At 48.8% G+C, this 21,399-nt stretch overlaps 1 protein-coding gene across 1 annotated transcript; it reads right to left on the bottom strand.

The window, feature by feature from the left end:
• Nucleotides 1-4,399: 4,399 nt before the first annotated feature.
• Nucleotides 4,400-9,499, bottom strand: LOC114063862 (pancreatic secretory trypsin inhibitor-like). Its single transcript, XM_027896425.1, has 4 exons — nt 9,388-9,499; nt 7,865-7,905; nt 7,153-7,265; nt 4,400-4,538 (listed from the first exon to the last, which is right to left on the bottom strand). The coding sequence occupies exons 1-4, from the start codon at nt 9,440-9,442 to the stop codon at nt 4,466-4,468; spliced, it is 282 nt and encodes a 93-aa protein (XP_027752226.1). The 5' UTR covers nt 9,443-9,499; the 3' UTR covers nt 4,400-4,465.
• Between the last annotated feature and the right edge of the window lie 11,900 nt (nt 9,500-21,399).

Genomic DNA, 21,399 nt, shown 5'->3' with positions numbered 1-21,399 from the left:
TTTGTGCCATGTCTGTGGTTATCAGGATGGTTTCAGCCCTCCAGTGAGAAGTGTCCGCTCTCTTATTTAGCGATGATCCCGCTACAGCCCCACTAAGCCCTGGGGACAGTCCGTCTGTATCGGTGCAGAGCCACTTCCAGCTCATTCCCATACATTTGCCAAGGACAGCTTTTCCCCAGTGTAGCCTGAGCTGTGGTTTAGATGAAAGGAAATTTGCAGTTTAAGAGCATCCTTCCATTCCAGTCAGACTTTTCCTTTGCAGAGTGTTAACACTGTCATTTCCTACTCGGGTGGAACCAATTGGTATTTCCTTCTGTGGCCTCAAGCTTGGCAGCGTGACCCTCTGCCACAGCGGTGCTGCTGCGCTGGGCTGGCAGCTGCCTCTCCAGCATGACAAAACTGTTTGCATTTGCTGGCACTCCTGACATCTCTTGTTGAGGTTGTCACAACAGCAGCAGCTGAAGTGGTTGTGTGCCCATCAAGGAGAGCAGGCTCTGGATTTCTGCCCTGCTCTGGGCACGGGGACACCACTGTCTGCATCCTTTGCCAAAGGCCAGATCCAGGAGGTGGCATGTGGCAGCATCGTAACACACAGGAGCCTTTCATCGGCAGCAGGGGGGTTCCCTTGGGGTGTCTGGAAAGGGGAGCTCTCTTTGCCAACCTGCCAAACTGGGTTTAATTCAGCTCCCCAAAAGGAAGCCTCCTGAAACTGAACACACCCCATGGAAAGTGCCCTCCGGCAGCTGCAGAAAATCTGAGGAAGGCTCTACTTATTTCCAGACTAGAAAAACCAACATGATGTTGAAAACATGGCTAAAATAGAAGCCTGCTTAGCAGAGGAAGTCTGGGGAAGGCTGCAGTGGGTAAAGGTGGTGCCAAAACTGCCTCTTCCGAACAGGCCTGGAAACAGGCATATTTTGCAACTACCAGAGCTTCTTCTAAGCTGGGGCACTGCATTTCATTAAAGTCCCTTAGTCCAGTTCTAAAGCTGAATTCACAGTTTGCTATCATGACATTATGAAGTCAAATGCCACTGGCAATAGAAATAGATATTGCCTCCCAGGCAGGAGTTTCAGGAAAGTGTTCCAGGAGGCAGAGGGTGAAGGGCTTCCCCAGCTGAATTTTACAAGAATTTTTGCTGGAAGAAAAGTCTGAATTTAAAGAAATCCTATTTTTCCCCAGTTGCATCATTCAAAATGTATTCAGGTCTCTCCCTAACACAACACCAGAAATGCTGCCCTTGGAAGGAGCCTGAAAGGTGGCAGCTATTTAGGCAAAGAAACCAAGAACTGAAGCCTTTACCCTTTCTCCCCTTACTCTTCCTATCCCTGACATCTCGCCAGCACTGGAAACAGCATCACGGAAAGCAAGGTGGTGCCTCAGAAAAGTCAGGCTGGCTGCTGGCAGGACAGCTCCAGCTCTGCTGGTGATCACATGACAGAGGAGCAGCTCAAATGAAGTGTTCCCCTCCTTGGCTTCAGGGAAGAACCCTTATGGGAGCAGAAAACGGGCTTTTGAGGATGAGTCTAAACTAAACCCAGTCTAGGGGTCAGTGAAACACCTCTGCACCCGCTAAAGCTTCCTCAGATTTGTCCTTGTTCAAGCCAAAACTGAAGTATGTACAGGACCCATTCCTTTCTGGAAACTTGCTGCTGGTTCTGCCTGATATGTGTCCACTGTGCAGCACCTACAGAGCAGCCCTTGCCCTGCTGCTTCCCGTGATGTCAAGCCTGATATGGACCTTGCTGTGGAATGGATGTGGCTGACATTTAGCAGGAATGCCAGTTCTTGTCAGAAGAGTGCCTGGGGAGATGCAGGCTGCGCTCAGCCATGCGGCTGACGAGACCTGCTGTTTTGCAGGCTCGGTCAGCACCTCACTTCATCAAAGAAACGCTCTTGGCTAATACTGGGTGATGTTTCCCACAAATGGCACGGGCAGAAAAGATGTTTTGCTTGGCATAAGCTGGCCTCAGTGCAATCTTTCCAGTGTTTTACTGAGTGGAAGAAACCAATTTGGATGAGTTTGGAGCCAGGCTGGGTTTAGCCATGCCACAAAGTACAAGAGCAGTGAGTAAACTGCACGAGGAGGCTCAGCTTCCCCCTGCCAGCCTCACTTACAGAGATCTCTCCAGGTAAAAACTGTGCTCCGTTTCTCATGATGCAGCAGAATCAGCGATATCCCAGCTGCGGGAGATATCTTTCTAGGATTCCCTGTGTGCAAAGATGTCAAGACAATTCACAGTCCCAAGCCTATTTGGGGCTACCACCTGTAGTGCATTAATTTTACGTATGGGCAAAGGGAGTCGTTTTTCATATCTCCCTCGATCACAGGCTTGTTGGCAGATCTGGGAAGAGGAGCCTGTGTTCCCCCCGGCCCCCCTCAGCTGCATCTGATTGCATTAGAAATTTCAAGTGAGCGCAGGAGCTGTCTCAGCTCCATCATGCCTTTTTTTAGAATGAGTATGTTTCAGCCACTTCTTCATAAGGAGAACTCATCTTTCTAAACACAGTGAAGTTCAGGAGCTGCTAAGAACAAAGGGTTTGCCCCAAGTACGGCCATTTACTCAAGGGCTATGATTCTTAGGAACCTCATGAGGATTTGATCCCCCACTCTGCTCTGTCCCAGGCTGTTTTGTGTCGACTCACAACAGCCCTTTGGCAAAAGCAGTGGAATGCCCAGCTCTCCAGGGAACAGCTGGCAGGACTGTGCTAGTGCCAACACAGACACATCCCTCCAGTGCAGGGCAGACCCATCGGGACTACTCATGTCCTTGCGGCCTCCCGGGCAGAGCATGAGCTCCCTGCAAACCTGCCTGTGGGTCCCGGGGCGTGAGGAACAGGGATGCGGTGAGGTCGAGAGCACCTCGGCTACCCCATCTCAGCAGGTCCAGCCTCCCGGCAGGGCTGGGAGGAGCAGCACCGCCAGACCGCTGCGCGCCCGCGGGGCCAGCGCCGCTCACTGCCCGCCTGGCCAGGAACACCCCGCCAGCTGCGGGATCCAGCTGCGGAATCCAGCTGCGGGATCCAGATGCGGGATCCAGATGCAGGCTCGGCTCCGGCAGCGGCGGCGGCGCCGGCTGCGGCGGAGCAACAGCGGCCTCCAGTGCCGAAACCTCCTCCCGCTCTCCATCCAGGGACCCGCACTCCGCGTCCTGCCGCGCCGGGCGCCGCGCGGAGCCACAGAATCACAGGATGGGTTGGGCTGGGAGGGACCTTTAAAGGGCGTCTGGTCCAACCCCCATGCCACAGGCAGGGACATCTTCCGCTAGACCGGGTTGCTCCGAGCTCCCGGCGGCCTGACCTTGAGTGTTTGTGGGGATGGGGCATCCACAACTTCTCCGGGCAACCAGTATCATACCACCCTCACTGTAAAAAAATTCATCCTAATATTTAACCCAACCCTGTCCTCTGTCAATTTGAAGCTATTCCCCCTTGTCTTGTCGCTCCAGGCCCTCATAAAATGTCCCTGTTCAGCTCTCTTGGAGTCCCTTTAAGTACTGGAAGAGGCTCTAGGGTCTCCCTGGAGCCTTCTCTTCTCTGGGCTGAACACTTCAGCACTCTCAGCCTGTCTCCATTGCAGAGATGCTCCAGCCCTTGATGCACCTTCTCGGCCTCCTCTGGGCTTGCTCCAACAGGTCCATATCTTTCTTATGTTGGGGGTCCCAGAGCTGGACACAGCACTGCAGGTGGGGTCTCAGGAGAGCAGAGGGGGAGAATCCCCTCCCTCAACCTACTGCTCACTCTTCTTCTGATGCAGCCAGGACACAGATGGTTTCTGGGCTGTAAGTGCACATTGCTGGCTCATGTCCAGCTGCTCATCCACTGGCACCCCCAAGTTCTTCTTGGCAGGGCATGTCCTCTCCCACCAGCCCCTGGTACCAGTAGCAAAGCTCACCAAGGCCACTTAGAGAAACAAAAAGATTTTTGCCTAGAAAAATGGAGCTTTTTGGGTTTTTTGAGGCACTGGGTAGCTATGATCTGCAGGACAAATGTGAGGCTGGTGACTCTTGGTGCACTGGGACCATGTGATGGGGCATATGGACAAGGCTGGAGGTATGTCAGTGTGGAGATGATGGACTCTTCCTCCTGGCAAAGACTCTGGAGTAAGGGCTTTAATGCCCTGTAATTAACAAACGCAATTGCAAGTGATGAGAATGCTAAAATCTCCTATTGCATGGATGCTGGAAGTTTAGGAAAGAAAAACAAAACTCTTGATGCAAAAATGAGCCTCCTTGTTAAGCCTGGCTCTCTCCTTGGGCACGTCCCCGCCTTGTCCCTGCAGCTCTGTAGGGACATAACCAGAACAAGCCATATTTTTCAGGAAGGTACTATAAGTGACAGGGAAAGGGGTCTGCTGTGTGTGTAAGAAATCCCAAAGCACGACATGGTAATGCTTCCACTTTATTAGGAGTTTCTGCAGGTGAGGGACAGCTTTGTGGTCTCTTCTCCAGAAAGGTTGCACCTCTTAGTTAGCAGAGCGTGGAGAGGGCTTTAGGCACATTCCTCTGTTCTTTATACGCACATTAGTGCCTCTTTGCCTGGAAGAGACATTAAAAATGCTGGAGGGTGCCTTCAGGTCCCTGAGACGCAGAAGAGCCTGGCTCAGAGGACAAAGGCAAAAGGAACAGAAAATGCTGCTGAAATCATCATCTAAGTGTTATTCACAGCAAGCAAGGCCACATATTCTTGACAGGGAGTTCAGGGTTACCATGGACATGTGTTAATTAATTCCAATAAGCTCGAGAGTGCTTCCTGACACCTCCTGGCAGAATAATTCACCTCAGTTGCTGCAGGACAGCACTAAGACACCTCTAATGCCTGTCTGGCTGCAAACAATAAAGGTTATGAATTTGTTTTGTAGGTTTTTACAGACAAACGCCTGCCATTGTGTCTTGTTTGGGGTCTGGCCTGCTCCCAGTCTCCTGATTTTTTCTGCAGCAAAAGTGAGGGAAATATTAAAAGGGCACCTTAAAAAAAAATTTTTTTTTTTCCCCTCAGTAGTGGACCTGATTACTCTGAATTGTTCCATTTTTACACGGAATCATGTTGTTCTCCTCTTTGTAAAGACAGACCTATTTCTCAGGTGCATAGAGAAATGCTGGTAAAATGATTTGCATTTTGCAAAACACATTTTATATGCTGGTCAGAGTGAAGTGACCAAAGGCGACAAGTGAGACGCTGCTGCCGCAGGGACCCACCAGATGCTCTCCATAGTTATTCCCAGAGTCCTTGCAGGCTTCCAGCTCTTGTCAGACCAGTTGCACACACAAAACTGCAAATGACACTTTATCCTGCCTCTCGGCTACCTGACTTTCTCCCATGAACCAAAGCTCTATAGATGAAGACACTCCGTTTATCTCTCCCCGAAGACATTTGGCACCACGCAGCTTCAGAGCGCTGGTGCCTGGCCCAGATCACCCTGGCCAGGAGACCTAACAGCTGTTGTTCCTAACCTCAGGATTTCTTTGTTTAAGGACAGTACAGCGCTTGGGGCTCTGACCCGCGGGAGCAGCAGATTTCCAGTTGCAGCTGCTCAGAGCACAAGGGGGAGTTTGAAGAGGTCCAGGGACACAGTGCCTGTCAACGCAAGGCGGGTACCAGCTCTAGCTTCTCATCCATCCCTTCTCCCCTCTGACTCCTGGTTGGCTCTGAAGATGCCACCAGCTCAGTCTCTTTCTTTTTTGTACCCCAAACTTTCCTTCTTGTGACCACTGAAGTCTCCCAACCCTCTGAAGCTGTTCTCTGCACTGGGGAGATGAAGCATCCTCAATGCCACTTTGCTCCCAGCATAGCTGACTTTGGAGCCTTTCTCACTCACTTTAACCCACTCTTGGTTCATGGCCAATGCCCTAATGATGTTGTGTCTGATGAACCTCCCACCCCCATCTGTTGCACAATGCAGGCGACAGCTGGTGCTGGGCTGCTGCCTTCCAGCACGGTCATTACTGCCCTGCCAGGCCCTGCTGGGTCATTAACCGTGTCTCCTTTGTTCAGGAGATCCCACTCAGCATCTCTCTGCCTGACTGCATCATCTTCAGCCTTAAAAGGTAAACCAGCAATTGAGTAGGCTAGGAATGGAATAGGGCAGCAGCCTGGGTTAATGAAGCAAAGAGGGGACAACCAGACCAACCATTCTTATTCAGGCTCTTTTTTCTAGTGATTTGGACTCTGTTCCTTGTTGCTGCAGAGTTAGCTGGGAGGTGATGCTCCTTAGAGCAGAAATTGGCTCCACATTCGGGGACATAAAAGATGGAATTTGAGCTTCTGTTAGAGATGACTCTGTGGGTGGCAGATGGCCTTGTGAGCCTGATCACCAAAAATCCCTACCTACACCAGGTGAAGTCAAGGGTGAAGCTCCCTTAACCCTGCAGACTGGGGCATCTGGCTACAGATAAAACTCAATCTTCCCAATAGAGATTTTCAAACCACCTAATAGCATTGAGTTGGAAGTAATTCCTTCACTTGTCTGACACAGAGTGCTTCCAATGTATAAATATACTTTAAATTACCTAGGGCCCAAGCCAGACGAAGCGAATCAAATCTTGCCAGAGACATTGCTAGCATTTGGACCTAGCCTTCTGCTAAAACAGTACAATCTGGCACCAGCACAGATTAAATATAAAGCTCATTCTTAAAAATACCCAGAGCAAATTGTATCCTTGCATATGTAGAGAAGACAGAAAGCAGAGCTCAGCTATAAATCGCTCAGGTGAAAAAACATAGTTTTTCCTCAGCCACCACACATCTGAGGTCATCTGGAAAAATATTTTTCTGCCTGCATGCTAGATCTGGGCAGACTTCGAGGACTTTGCCATTTGTCTGAGATCCTGGATGCCCGCCAGCACAGTCTGAGCTATCACTGCAGTTTGGCAGCTGCAGGTATGGGGAGATTTTGGCCGTGCAGTCCCTGCTTGTGGGCAGCTCATGAGCTGAGCTGCACACAATGGACCTGTTTCTCAGATAGAGTCCACATGCTCAGAGCAGTGGGTGCAGCATCTGTGCGGGAGGCCAGATCCGTGCCAGATGTGCTGGGCTCACTGCCCACGCTCCGCCCAGCTGCATGCAAACAGCTTTCTTTCTAGGAAATCCCAGGCATATGTAGTAGCCCTCATCTGTGTGATATTTAGCCTTGCAGCAGGTCCAGATACTCACATGTTCTGAAGGCACAACAGACACTCGTTGCTGTACAGGACGTCATCCGTGCCACAGACGGGTTCAAAGATCCTGGTACAACCTCTGTTCAGGTTGAAATTGCCACAGGCTGGCTGGAGACACAAAAGGGTAATGTTGAAAATGTTAATAATTTTTTTGATTTACCGAAGGAGCTCTGCTTTTGCAGCAAGGTGCACATTTTTTCTATCTTGATAACCCATCCCATCTTGCTCAGAGCTCTGCTATGAGCTCTCAGCAAGCACTGGGACCTTTTGCCGCCGTGTCCTTTGGCCAGCTGAACTCCTGGCACTGCTGCACACCTTAGGAGTAACAGTACAGAGGAAATAAGTGCTCCATGGGCAGTACCTGACCATATTCTTCCCAGTTTTTATTTTTATGCCACATCAATACCTGTCCTCACGCTTGCAAGCCAGAGAGCAAAGGGAGCTCTGATCTTCTTGGCAGATGACAGCAGTACTCATCTCTTTAATAAGTTTTCCTCCACTTTGGGGTAGGGAGGAATGGAATGCAGTGAAAAACCAGGACAATCACTGGGATTTTGCTGAGGCACAGTAGGTAGAATGAGATTTCCAGGCACCGATATCTTTGGGCTGCCAACCCACTACACTTCACTGTATTAAGCAATGGTGGCTCCCCAGTTTTATGGGTTAGTGCTGTCTCAATTGTGCTACACAAAACCAGGAGCCCTCACCTCTGTTCCTCTTCCAGCAGCTCCATCCACCTCAGCAATTCCTAGAGAAAGAGGGGAGAGAAAGAGAGAGAGAGAGAGAGAGAGATGTCTTAGCACCCATTGCTTGGGCAGGTTTGAAGGGGAACCGAATAAAGATGCTTTAGCCTGAGGACTGTATGTCTTCACTCAAATACCTTTGGCCCAGAAAACAATTTCTTCCCATGGATCTCCCACATTTTTCATCTGGGTCCCTCCCTGCTGCATATGCTTTTTTCCCCTGGTAGAAACACCATGATAGTGCAAGGCCCTGCCAAGGCAAGATGCACTTCTAGTGACTTCACCTGCCAGCTGTCAGGAGCAAAGGGGGCTTTTCTTACCTCTTATCACACATTCATGAGTAACTGAGAAACTGCTGCTGATGCTGGAACAGTGCTGGAGTAAATCCAGGGTGATTTTTCTACTGTCAGTAGGTTTGTACCACAAAGAAGCAAAGCAAAAGACAAGTTGCTGAAGGTCTCTACTAGAAGGAGAAATGATTGGACCCTGAGGTCTCACACCAAAGCTGGTGGGAGCAAGCCATGACTTCGGTTGGCTTCTTCAGCCCTGACCTGACACCTGGGATCACATGGGTGGAACATGCGGTGAGTGTATTTTGAAAAACAACCCAGATTTGTTCAGCAAAAGTCAGAACTGAAAAGATCTTGGGTTTCTTACAGATCCAGAAGTCACCTATATGGGGAGTTTAGACTATATTTCTATTAACAACCATCGTGGTGCAATAGCAGAGGGGCTGTAGAGAGAAATGTTTTGGTGCTGAGGACCTGGTACACACTTGTTCTCACTGTTTATATTTCAGGGTTTTACTTTGGACTAGCACTGGTCCAGACCCAGGAGCTGTAGCTCTCTACGTGCTCAGTTCATCTGAAATGAGTCCAGATTTTGTGCTCAGACAGCTCTGCAGTGGCAACTGCTGCACAGTAAACAGGATGATGGAGGACTTGCTTTGAAGCTCCCTCCTGTTCTGAATGAACCCACAAACACAGACATCCCTGGTGAGCAGGACCTGAGGAGCAGCAACAGCTCATGTTCGTATCCCTGTGCACCATATGGGATTTTGAAAACACAGTTGGCTTAAACACTGGATTTGGTACTGAGAGCTGCATTTTCCCTTGCATAGATTCATTTCCTGTCTTCTTGCATTTGCTTTTTTAAAACCAGAATAGCACCTATTCAGTCTAAAAGGATCACGCTGTCCTAGAAATCAGAAGCTCCCGGCTGAATTGTAGCCCCGAAGGAAGAGCATCAGCTCAGCAGGTCTGCTCGTTTTTGGGAGCAGGTGCCAGGCACCCTTTCAAAAACTTTGTTTTAGGCTTGCTCACAGACCACTGGTTTAATGCACGTTGGCCATTGCAGCATTCCCTGTCCAGGGCCACAGCAAGGTCCCAGCACCAGCTGGCCTGTTCCCAGACTCACCTTTCCATGTGACAGACCTGGGAGCTTTAGCAAGGAGAGGAAACGGCTCCTAAGCAAAATGTTGCACTCACCTTGGTAGCAGAAGAGTGCCAGGGAGAAGAGCAGGAAAACACCGGTTGCCTTCATGGTCAAGGTGATGCTTTACTGAGCACAGCAGAGAGAAACTGGGACACTCCTCAGTCTGTCAGAGGTCCTGTCTCTGCTGGGACCTTTATACCTTTCCCAGTCTCTGGCACCACACCAGAGCCAGCTCCACCCCACAGTCTTGTGGTGACAACATTCAAAGTACTGGGACAGCACCAGGTGGCAACTGCCTCATTGGTGTGTGCAAGGAGGAAAGGCTCTCCGAAGCCAATGGAGTTAACAATCCTTATCACCAGCAAGGACTGGAGCCCCATCCCAGGTGTGGGAGACAGCCCTGGGTCTGCACTGCAAGCTGTGATAAAGCAGCTTTGTACAAGAAACAGGTTTGAGAAATGGGCAGGACAGCAAGGGAAATACATGTGTTAGTAGGAGTAGTGTGGCTTTGATTAATGGCCCTGTCGCTGCCACTTGCAGGGTGAAGGTGTTTGGTGAAGCCACTTCTGGGTGAAGATGGCTTTGATCCACACACACCTTTCCTGGTGTGTTCCACAGAGCAGAGCTGGGGTGTTGCAGCTCCCACTCCCTCCCTGGGCAGACAGGGACAGCAGCAAGAACTGCTGCTGGAGAGCAGGGAGCCTGGCTGTGCCTGGGGCTCGCTTGAGGCTGCACATTCAGTGCTGCTATTTTGACTGCACATCTCTGATTGCAGGCAGCAGCCGGGATGAGCCGTTGGGTCGGATGCTGCTCCCTTCCCCTCTCCCTGCCTGTAGTTTGGAGTAAACCCTGGGGATTTCCTACAGTTACACCACCAGTGGTGCATTGCAGAGAGTGGATCAGTCCCTTGGGTATTAGAAGGATTAATTAATGTTTCTAAAGCACTTTGATATCTCAGCCATAAATCACTGGAGAAGTGCAAAGCAAATTATTACTAATGGGGGCTTATGACTCAAAGACAGATTTTTAATTAGCTGAACAGGAAAAAGTCAATGCCAAGAGCAATTCAAGGAGCTGTTTGTGAAAGAGAAATCTCGGCTCCATTGGCAGCTGCTCCACTGTCCAAGGGATACCCCAGTCCGAACACAGCTCTGGAGGATGCTTTCCCCTGCCATGAACACCTCTCATGATTTTGCTTCAGTGGTGAGGGAGATTCCTCCCTCTCGACTGGGTTTCCCTCTGACCTGTAACATGAGGCAGAAAAGAACTGCTCCCAGTTGCATCTGTTATTTTAACTTAGTGAGTAAAGCTGTTTTGGGGTGTGACCTGCCCAGCAGCTCTCGGTAGGTGGGCTGGGTGTTTGTGGACCTCTGAGTACAGCAACAGTCCTCTAACGTGCCTGGGACAATGGTTCACGTGGTGTTATCACCCTTTTGAGGAGCAAGAGAGGGAGGGATAATAATTTTTTATACCTGAAAGAGATTCATCTCGATCCAGCACTGTCCCTTTACACACCAGATCCACAGTATGAGTAGAGCCAATAGGTGCTAAGAGGTCTTTCGGGCTCAATTCCCAAAGCTAGAAGGGGACTTAGCAAGGGCACTGATGGTTACACAGCAGGGCAACTGGGGGAAAGATTTTCCTCCTCAATCTGGAATGTGTATACAGAGCAGTACTGAAAAGAGTTTCTCTGATTATCCTTGTTTGGGATGTGCCCACTCCTGGTAAAACACATTTGCACATTTTTCAGTTTAGAGATCCTTGCTGTAGCCAGGAAATGTGATACTTTGGATTGTCCAGAAACAGAAACATCTTTCCTCAGATTCCTTGGAAACATCCAGGCACATTTCTAAACGTGAGTTTGATGGGTAAATCCTCAGCGTTTATGAGAAATGCTCTGCAGGTGGGAACTGTGTTGGCTCCTGGGACATTTAAAGTCTGTAACACTGCAGTTTTCTCCTTCCTCCACAACTCAGAGGCATCAAAGCAGAGGCAGGCTGCTGACCTCCCCCTGCCTCCTGGACACTTCTCTCTTCATCCTCTTACTGCTCAGACTTCTGATAGCTTTGCCCTGACTGAATTTCATGTTCCTAACTGCTCCCAGAGCTGGATGAGATTAAGTACTTTGCTACTGAAGCAGGTTGAAGAAACTCCAGATTATGCAATACAATGGACTGAACTTAATTATTCCACAACGAATTGAGCCAAACCAACAGTCAAGGGCAGTTGCCTTTGCCAAAAGAAGGATACAGAACAGGCTGCTAAAGCTGCTGCAGCTGAACATCAGGCACACTTGGTTTTGAATGCAGTTTCTCCGTTAGCAATTGCCCTTCCTTTCCAAGCGTCTCTGCTGACAGCTGTGTGTTTATGAGATGCCTTCAAAACCGTGAGATTTCAGGGCTCCTCTCTCCTGATTGACATCTATTCTATATCCTTCAGGAAAATCAAACAGAAATGCTTGGGGCTCATTTGACTGGGGAGGAAGGAAAAAGAGCTGCGAACTGCTACTGCACTGGGTGCTCCCGGTACCATCCTCGGCAGTGTGGGCTTTCTCAGGATGTGTCACCTTGTCAGAGCAGCGTGTTCCTCCAAACACATCAGCTGGAGGAGTAGAGAGAAAAATGAGTCAGGCGGCTCTGCCAGCCGTGCTGTGTGACTTGCCGGGTGTGGCGCCTGTTGTGGGGAAACGGAGAGGACAGAGAGACAGACCCCGAAGGAGGTGCTGGGATGGGATGGTGTCCCCGTGGTCACCTTGTTGGGTGACCACGTGGCATGGGACGGAAGATATCTGCAGTTGCTGGTGGTGTCTTGGCTTGTGGAAGGCAACTGGAGAGGGACTTGATGCTACAGAAGGAACGTGGGGAAGGGGTGATGGGTAAGGAGGCAAGTTGAACTGTCAGGTCTGCCTCCAGGTGGACCAACTAGAAGAAGTGATTCTCCTTCTGCAGGATGAATGTCTACATCATCCTTTGGCCAAATCTGAATGCTTTCAAGTTACATTTTTGTCAATAGTAAAGTGCTGCAAAGGAATAAGAAATTGCATTGCAGGGGAATGAAAAGTTTGAGAAACTACCTGTCTCCCTGGAATGGTCCATCCATGACAGGCAGGAGGACCACTTGTTGTACCAGGGCTGGTATTTGTTTGCTGTGAAGACCTGATGTCCAGAGAAAAGCCACCAGTGCCTCTAGGAAATTGCAACAGAGTCACCAGTCAACAGCATTCAAAGATCACAAACCAGACCCAGATGATACATGAAGGGCAGGTACCAGAGGATCCTCAGTGCTCAGGATGTCAGCAAAGCAGGTGGAGACTTTGCTGCTGCCTTGCAATGGGTGGGGCCGATGCAAACGTGAAACCCAGAGGTGTCAAAAAACCAGTTCCCAAAGTTCTCTTGGGTCCAAAGAGCTGCTTGTGTTGGATTTAAAAGCTAAAATCCCTAAAGCTCTGTTACCTGCTGGGTTTGCCAGGCCTGGAGCTTCCAGGTGTATTTGGGACCTTGCCCATGGTATCCAAGACGGTTTTGAAAGCAGTCAGTGCAAGAAGTGCAGAAAAGCAAGCCCTACATAGCAGCACATCCATGGGGAGGAGGAGGTTTACTGTGCATGTATGAGCCCACTGGGAGATCTGCAAGTCACCTGGAGGGAAGGAGATGGTGCAGCTGGATCCATTCGGATATGGGAGACAGCCATATCCTTTTGCTTTACAAGGTGAGAGCTAGCACCATGCAGTGATCAGCTGCTCCTGTATCCAGGGGAAACTGCTCAAACACTGATTTTTCCTGCAGAAAAAAACCCCAAACGTCAACCATAATTTGGTCTGTAGTGATTTTTGTCTTGGATTCTTTCCCATTAATGCTGAGAAAACTATTCTGTTGCTCTGGGTGCACAGAAGATATTGAACACTCTGACAAAGGGATTCTGTGAGTAGCTGCTGGGAAAGCACCCGGTATTTTCTCCAGCTGTAGGAGAATCTTTGGAGCCCAGGACAGTATATCAATTTGTTTTCTCTTCTGTTCTGGAAATCTTGCCCTTGGGACCTCTGTTTTCTGGGAGGGGGCCGAGCATAGCTGCAGGATAAAATTAGAAAATTATCATTTCTACTTTTACTAAAGCTTCTGCTTTAGTATTGCTGAGCTTATCCTTCAGCAAGGGCAGCATGTCCATGATAGAGACCTTTGGATATCTGCAGGCATTGGCAGCTTTGCCTGAGAATGGGTATTGCTGACAGCAGTGTCTGAAGACAAAGACATCACATAAATCACAGCTTGTTGAATTGTTCAGAAGAGACTATGCCTGGATGCCAATCAAATGCTTCCCAAGGAGGATGAACATGATGGGGACAGGCCTTGTGTTTGTAAGGATTACTGGCTGAAATTGGCTGGGGTGGAATCACACAGCTCCCTGCTGTGGGGGTAAGTTCCCAACCCAGCTCTTGGCCTGTTTGCCTCTGCTCTCCTACCACTGCAGTGACAATGAACCCCATGGGCTCATTCCATGAAACCTTTTCCTCCTCTGCTATGGCTTACTGGGCAACGACACGTGGCTGGTGGGAATACCCTGGGCTGTGGTCAGCTCTGGTCTGGTGGCTGCCCAGCAGTGTCCCTAGTCAGGAACAGTGCAGGGGGTTCTGGCTCCTGGCAAGGCTCTCCTCTCATCGTTTGTGCCCCTCTTCTTGGCTCCCATGTGGGATCTCCATGGGATGTGGAGGCAGTGGGAGCACATGAGGTTGGTCCTCCAGGAAACTGGAGCTCTGCTTTTTTTTTGCTTTTCCTGGCATTACTGGAGAAAAACTATCATTTTTCCCACTCCTACAGAAAATGCCAAAAGCAAAGTATTCCTTCATAAAATTGCTTCTTTATTAAATCCTATCTGTCTCCCGCCTCCACATCCGACTGCCCCTGCGGCTGCCAGAGAGATCCAGGGCAGAGTGATTAAGCACTGCGGCCAGTAATTGGGTAAACACAGATTTCAATCTCCTCCAGCAAGTCACTCCCCCCTTTCTCCAGCTAGAATCAGCACCCCCTGCCCACTCCCTCTTCCATGGAGCTTAACAAGACGGGAAGCATATGGTATATGCTTTGAAAGGACCATATGGTCCTTTCGGGGTCACAGACTCAGGGAGGATGATCTGGTCTAATCTCACCTTCTGCACAGCTCAGGCCAGCTCTGTCCCTGCTCCCAAGAACCACATGTCCCTTGTCCAGGGCTGGACCTTGCTTTGAATTATGTGTGAGGCAACTTAAAAAAGAGCTCTGGTATGAACCTCTCTTGATAAGGATCCTGGATCTCTCTCGCCTGGTCTGTTTGGATAGAAGTTCCTGTCTTCCTGCAGCTACTGCCCACTGACCAGAGAAGATGTGGACACCCCATCCCTGGGGCCAGGTTGGATGGGGTTTTGAGCAACCTGGTCAAGTGGAAGGTGTCCCTGCCCATGGTAGGGGGATGGAACAAGACAATTTTAAGCTCCCTTTCAACCCATACCATTCTGTGATTCTGTGATTCTGTGATTCTGTGATTCTGTGATTCTGTGACTGTTGCCTTTATGTCCTCTTTCCCCCAGGTGAGTTTGAAGTGATTATATCTGAAAAGTGAAGCTTTAGATAAGTTGGGTGAAGTCTAGGTGAACTCTGGATGCATTGGCCTGGCTGCAGAACTGGTGAAGGACTGGCCAGAACACAGGGAGAAGACAGAGCTAGGGCCCTCCCAGACTTAAACAGCAAAAGAATGGGAAACAGCACAGACAGGGTAGGAAGGCTTATCCCACCTGGATAGCATGAAAAAAACAGTCACAATGAGGGAGGAAAAACTCTGCTGCTGAACCAAAAAGGCTGCTGAGTCCTCATCCTTGCAGAGGTTCATAACACGACTGAATAAAGTGATATTTTCCACAGAAGTTTTCAGAAACTGGCAGAGAAGCAGCGGCCCCTCTGTGGTCCTTGGCTAACCTGAGGTCTCCAGGTTTTTTTTAGTGGAGGTCTGAAACACATAATATTTTCACATCTTTTTTCTAATTTCTTGAAAACATTTTGTCAAGTTTTTATAATACTTTCCATCACTTTGTAAGCCAGTTGATCAATAAAAAGAAATATAGTGCAAATTACTTCCATTACAACCCCAGAAAGACTTGGTATTTCTAGCTACTCCTGTGAGTTCATTGGCAGCACTAGTGGCTATTGATACATGGTTTGCTCAGAACTCAGAAAAACAGTATTATACTTCTGATTTCAACAAAATACATGGCCAGAGGATGCTGAAACTCTTTGGTCCCTATCACCAATTAGACAATTGGGGGACATGAGTCTTTTCCGACAGAGAGCTCTCAGCCTGCTCAGTACCATGGGAAAAATGGCTATTAAAAAAAATAAGAAAAGTGAGGAAAGGAAGTAAAGGAAAGTAAACTATGAAATAAGGCTTTAATTTCTGGCAACATTTCTTCTTCCTGTTAGCTATGGAAAGATTTTAAAATGGGAAGTGCACTTTTTCACAGACTGATAGAAAAGTGATTTTGGGAGGAAAGAGAAAAAGTACTAGACATAGGCTAGAGCTGGGGAAGATGTTTCTACTGCTAGACTCTGGTCCTGAACATACCAAAAAGGGGAGAGAAAAGACAGCAGAGGCTGGAAACACTGAGCCTGTTTCCAGAGATGGCTTTTCCTCAAAGCTTCACTGCCACGAGGCACTGTGAGATCCATGTCATTTCAGAAGTTCATTCATAAATGTGTACTTCATTCTTGGCGAGCTCTTGCCCTGCCAGCATCTCATGCTACTGCTGGTTGTTTTAGCCACAACGAATGTGTGCTTGTTAATCGTCGGTATCTGTTCTCCGGTTTGGAAAATCAATACTCCGTGACCCCATCTGTGCGTCAGCAGACTGCACACCTCTCTGAATGCAATCTCCCCAAAGCTGATAAATGATGGCCAAACACTGCTGATAAACTTTAGTGAACAGGTATTGATCCTGGGGTTGGGCTGAGATTAGATAGGGCCCAATTAACTCTCGCTCCTTTTCCTAATGACTCCTTCAGGCTCAAAGACAGAGGCTGGATTTTCAGGCTGCTAAAACAAGGACACTGTGATGCTTTGGATGGCTGATGGCTGAGGTTTATTGTCCCTGCAAAACTGTGCTTTGTTTTAAGTTCTGGGAGCTGCTCCCAGGACACAGATACAGGATATTGGGGGAAGGATACTGGGGTATAAGGGCTTTGGCACCAGCAGTCCTGCCATGAAAGGCGATGTTGGTGGCTCCATGTGCTTTCAGCTACGGTCAATGCCCTTGATTAAAGAAGGATTTTGTCTTTGATTTAGAGAGCCTTTGAACATAGTGGCTAAACATTTCTTTTCGATCAAGGGTTTCCTTTGATTTCTGCATGTAGTCAGCTCCCCATGTCCCTGGGTGAGTTTTGCACTTGAATTGCTTCCCTAATAAATGTGACATTATTTTTGATGCCTCGTACGTTTTCAGCCTGGTAGTGAAAACGAGGTACTTTGCAATGAAGGCACTGTCTTCAGCCCATCAGGGATATGAGGAGCAGTCCTTTTGCTCTGTTAACGAAGATGAAAAAAATCTACTGCTGAACCTCCTTTTCCCCAAGCAGCTTTTAAATTGGTTTTTTTCCTTCTACATGAGGAAGCGGCTGCCAAAGCCCATGGCTGCTGCCTGCAGCATGCTTTTCCTTCTTATCCTTATTCATCCCTGCCAAGATCCTCTTTCCTTCATGCCTTCCCATTTTCTGAGCGTCTGGAAGCCCTTAGCTCACAGTTTTCAAGCCCCACATACCAAGAAACTTGGATTTCCAGTTAAAAAAACAGCTGAGGTTCTCATGTTATGCTGTGGTTTCTGTAGGAAATACCCAGAGATGCTGCATCTTGTATTTTTCCCTCTGTGTATTTTGGAAGAAGAAATTTAGGCTGCTCCCAATCTCAAGGCAGCCTCACAGTGCCTGGACTTGGGGCAGCTGTCCTCCAGTGCTGAGATGTTTGCCAGGAGCAGATGGTGATGAGAGTGCTGGAGGCAGCTGATGATGCTGATCATGCTGTCCTGCATCTGCCTGTTTAGCTGAGATGCCCCTGAGCTTTGTGCTTTGCTGTTCCTCTGCTCAGGCTGAATCACAGACCTGCCAGTGGCCACAGGTCCTGCTGTCCCTAAGAATCCACCAGGATTTCATGGAGGGTGACCAGACACTCCTGGCAAAGGGCTGGGCAGCACGAGGTGCAGTTCCCTGCAGAGCACGGGAGGGAGGAGGCACCAGGTGTCCTTGTCCCTGAGCCCAAATATCTGTCTGTCCTGTCACCCTCACTGTATTGACCAGCTGGGGCCTCAGACCCACACACCTCTCCCCAGTCATCTCCATCAAGGTGCAGACATGGATCAGACACAGATAAGCTGACCAAGTCCCTTTTAATCCAGGAACTACAGTTCCATCTGCTGGGACTGTCACCTGTGGACTCATTTTTGCACTTCGAGCCCTACTGACATTCATGTCCTTTCACTGGATCTGGCATTTTGGTGATTAGGAGCAGCCTTTCTCACTGAATCTAAGCTCTGCCATTCCCAGGATCCTATAAATTCAGCTTTCAGCCATACAGAGCCCTGGGATTTTTATGGACATGAAACAAAGATGCATAAATGATAATTAAAACCTCTACAGAAATATTCTGTCTCGGCCAGAAGCATAAGTCATAAATAATTATCATGATGACCAGCTTTGCATTTATGATGATGTATTATTATTACTAGAACTAATGTTATAAGACTGAGAAAGTCAGCAGTGAACTGAGGAGGTCTCTGGGTTCTTCCTGAGAGCAGGGCAATGGACTAAATGACCCTGGGCTTTCAAGCATATTGCTTTTATGCTCTTCCATTAAATTAATATTTAAAAGGGGGGTTAAAACATTGATGACATGTAAGAGCTTTACTGCATGTACGTTATTGGATTTAGGTCTTGCTCTGTCTGGAGCCCCAGGATTGCCCATGCACGTGGATTAAAGGAGCCCGTGGTGTTTTACCACGTTCGAGCACTTAACATCACCTGTGTGTGTTCCTTAATGAAAAGCACGGGAAGCATTTTCAAACAAAGTTGTTGTTTGCCATCCTTCAGACTTCCCAAGGTGAGTGCGGGCTGGCCTCACCTGCACCCCCAGTCAGATGAGCCTTGGAGAGAGACAGAACCAGTTTAGAGATCCCCTCACAGCTGGCACTGCCACATTGCAGTGCCCTGGAAGGGCGTCCTGAGCCCACTTGGGCTCAGCGTGCCAAGGGGTCACCCCTTGCCCACCCTCACTGGCACGTGGGTCTTCCATACAGCCCTTCTTATAGCCCCAGCATCGCCAACACGTGTAAGCTTGTGCCAGGTGTCACAACACCCCCGTTAGCACCCCAGTTCCTGGGCACTGGGACTGCACGAGGAGCTCTGCTTCTGCTTTAGCCCATTCTCTCTCTCTCTTTGGTTTAGATGAAAGCTGGAAAATGTGAACCACTCCAAACAAGTCTGTTGGTAAATGCCATTATTTTGAAGAGGCTAAAGAACCATTTGCGGTTTCTAAGCCGTGATTCATGATCATCTGGGTCTGGTTTGTGATCTTTGAACGCTTTTGACTGGTGACTCTTGCAATTTCCTGAGGGCACTGGTGGAGCTTGTTGCTTCTTGCCTCTCTTCGGACTTCAAAACACTCAAGGCCTAGACAAAAGTAAATCCAAGCTCTCTTCCTCTCAGGCAGTTTTCTGCCGTGCTGATCCCACCCTGTCTGGAGAGGAATTGCAAACACTGACCTCAGTGTGTCCTACGCTATCCTCCCAACCCATTTTCCATTTTGCTTGGTGGCTGCTGCCCACAGTACCCACCTCCTGGGGAGACCTCACAGCCCCAGCTGCTGCTGCTCTGCCCCTCCACAGACAGGAACCCCTGGCAAACCCATCCCATTTTATCCAGTATTTCACTCACAACTGCCACGGCAGGGAGAGGACACCAATGGCCCAGTACCAGAGCTGGGAGACTCCAGCTCCTGCCAAACCACGCAGAGCTCCTTGCCTGGCTCTGGAGGAAATATTCAGCCAGAGATCTCTGGTTCCTGCTTGGGGACGGTGTATGGACTAGTGAATTCAGCAGGTCATGGGATCAGTGGCTGAAAGGAGCCCCTTGCAGAGTGGCAAAGGCTTGTCAGTTGAGGGACACCTGCTTAGGATGTGGGTCACGTTTCCACTTCTTACAGAAGAAATTTAAATAAAAGATTTGGTGCCTCCCCCATTCTCCCCCCTCCGGAAGAAGAACAGCTGCTAAACGCTGTTAATGTTAAAAGCCCTCAATTAGGAGGAACACTAAGGAACTATACAGGAAGCCAGAGAGCTGCTCTGTAGCTAAAATAGCTACTGTGAGGTGCTGTGATAAAGGAGTGAGAGTGGAGAATGAATTGCCAGAGTGACAGTTCCTTCCTGCCTTGATGGACCCCTCTGTGGGAAGGGTCAGGACTCTGCCTGGGAGTGGGAACATCCCAATGTGCCAGTAGCTGGGACTGGTACTCTTGGCAGAGCCTCCGTGCACAGCAGGGTCAGGCTGTCAGGAGCAAATCCTACAGATAAGGCAAACTAAAGGGATCTTCAGCCTCACATCCAAGTGCTCTGCTCTTTCCCACACAAGCTGTGAGATGGGATTGTTTTTTTTACACAGACATAGAAAAAGAGAGCAGCCTCAATATGGTTTATTCAGACCCTCTAACTGGTGTTCAGAGGAAGCTGAGCTCTCCCATGTGCAAAGAGCAGGGCTGAGACAGGAGCAGGCTGGAAGCGAATTGCCTCCATCTGGGCCAAATTCTGATCAGAGTAGGGGGGAGGAGGAGATGACTTCCAGAAAGACAACCAATTTCTCTCCTTGTAAATAAAAAGCTTCTGGCAGCACCTGCTGCTTATCTTGCTGCAGTGACATGTAGTTTCTTTCCAGGACTAAAGCGCACAACCCTGGCTCCAATAGGGGCTTAATTGCTATTAATCCTGTTAATTGAATTTAGTTCTCCTGTACCACTTTAACACTCTGACTGAGGGAGGGAAATTGAAAAGAAAAAGGCTGGGAAACAAGCTCAGCTGGCCCAAGGTATGTGACTCCTCCTGATAGTATAAATATGTGCCCCCTCTACTTAGAAGGAGGCTGGATGGTTTGGGCAGGCAGCAGTGGGATTGTGCTGGAACTGCCTTGGGCACTGCAACAGGAAGAAGCAGATCCTGCTGTAATTGGGTTGCAGACTGAGTGTGAGTTCTTAAATTAAGTTGAATTCCAGGTAATAATGAGACTTGGGGCAGTAGGGGACTAAGTATACTCTCAGGGATTGCCCTGCTTTTGTAGGGCTTTATTTGAAATCTGGTGTGTGACCTATGATAGTTTATTTGGTTTCAAAACCATGTGTTTTGAGGATGTGGGGAGAAATGTTGATTTTTGACTCAGTGGTTCCTCTCTAGGGTGGATCTTTCTCAGAGGCTCTCAAGTCAGAGCTGTGTCTGCCTCTGCTCCTGGGCAGGCAGGCAGGACTTTGGTGTGTGCCAGGTTTATGGGGAGCCCTGCTGTGCTGGCACCTGCACAGGGCTCTGTGCTCACCAGTAACTCCCACTGCAGGAGAGCCAGAGTGGGCTCCTGAGAAACAAGCCTATATTTTTGGGGCTGGTTGTATTCCTGTTAAGGAATGAATTTTAAGAAGGAACTTTGTGGGCAATGAACTCCATTCCCTCTTTGGAAACTATATGAAATACAGTATTTGAAAGCTCTGTCCCTTCTTGGGCACATCTAGAGCTTGGCTGAGCATGAGATAGCTGGGTAACAGTGGAAAGGTCTGAATGTTGTCTTCCTGATTTCTGGAGTGAAACCTGCATGTTGGTTAAGTCCTCGGACATCCTTTCTGTGGAGTCAGGGCAATGCAATGCTGCTGTCATAGGCAAGCTGGCCATGGATGTATAAGGTGGTGGTTGATTGTTTGTTTGTCTTTTTTTTTTTTTTTTTTTTTTTTTTTTTTTTTTTTTTTTTTTTTTTTTTTTGAGAGTGTTCCTTGGGTTTTTGCTCTTGCCCTGTGCATTTTCCATGAGC

The sequence above is a fragment of the Empidonax traillii genome, unplaced genomic scaffold (assembly GCF_003031625.1).
Source record: "Empidonax traillii isolate 1590-97213 ecotype Southwest subspecies unplaced genomic scaffold, ASM303162v1 scaffold495:size1017845, whole genome shotgun sequence".
NCBI lineage: Eukaryota > Metazoa > Chordata > Aves > Passeriformes > Tyrannidae > Empidonax > Empidonax traillii.
The sequence above is the reverse complement of the archived record's forward strand: the minus strand, read 5'-3'. Positions and strand labels throughout refer to the sequence as shown.

Bases quoted from the DNA above. Each gene is read 5' to 3' on its own strand.
- LOC114063862 (XM_027896425.1), bottom strand. From the start codon at position 9,442: ATGAAGGCAACCGGTGTTTTCCTGCTCTTCTCCCTGGCACTCTTCTGC. The intron at 7,266-7,864 runs GTGAGGGCTCCT...TTGTGTCTCCAG, and splicing joins CTGCTGGAAGAGGAACAGAG to CCAGCCTGTGGCAATTTCAA. The intron at 4,539-7,152 runs GTGAGTATCTGG...TGTCTCTTCCAG, and splicing joins CTGTTGTGCCTTCAGAACAT to GCAAAGAGGCACTAATGTGC.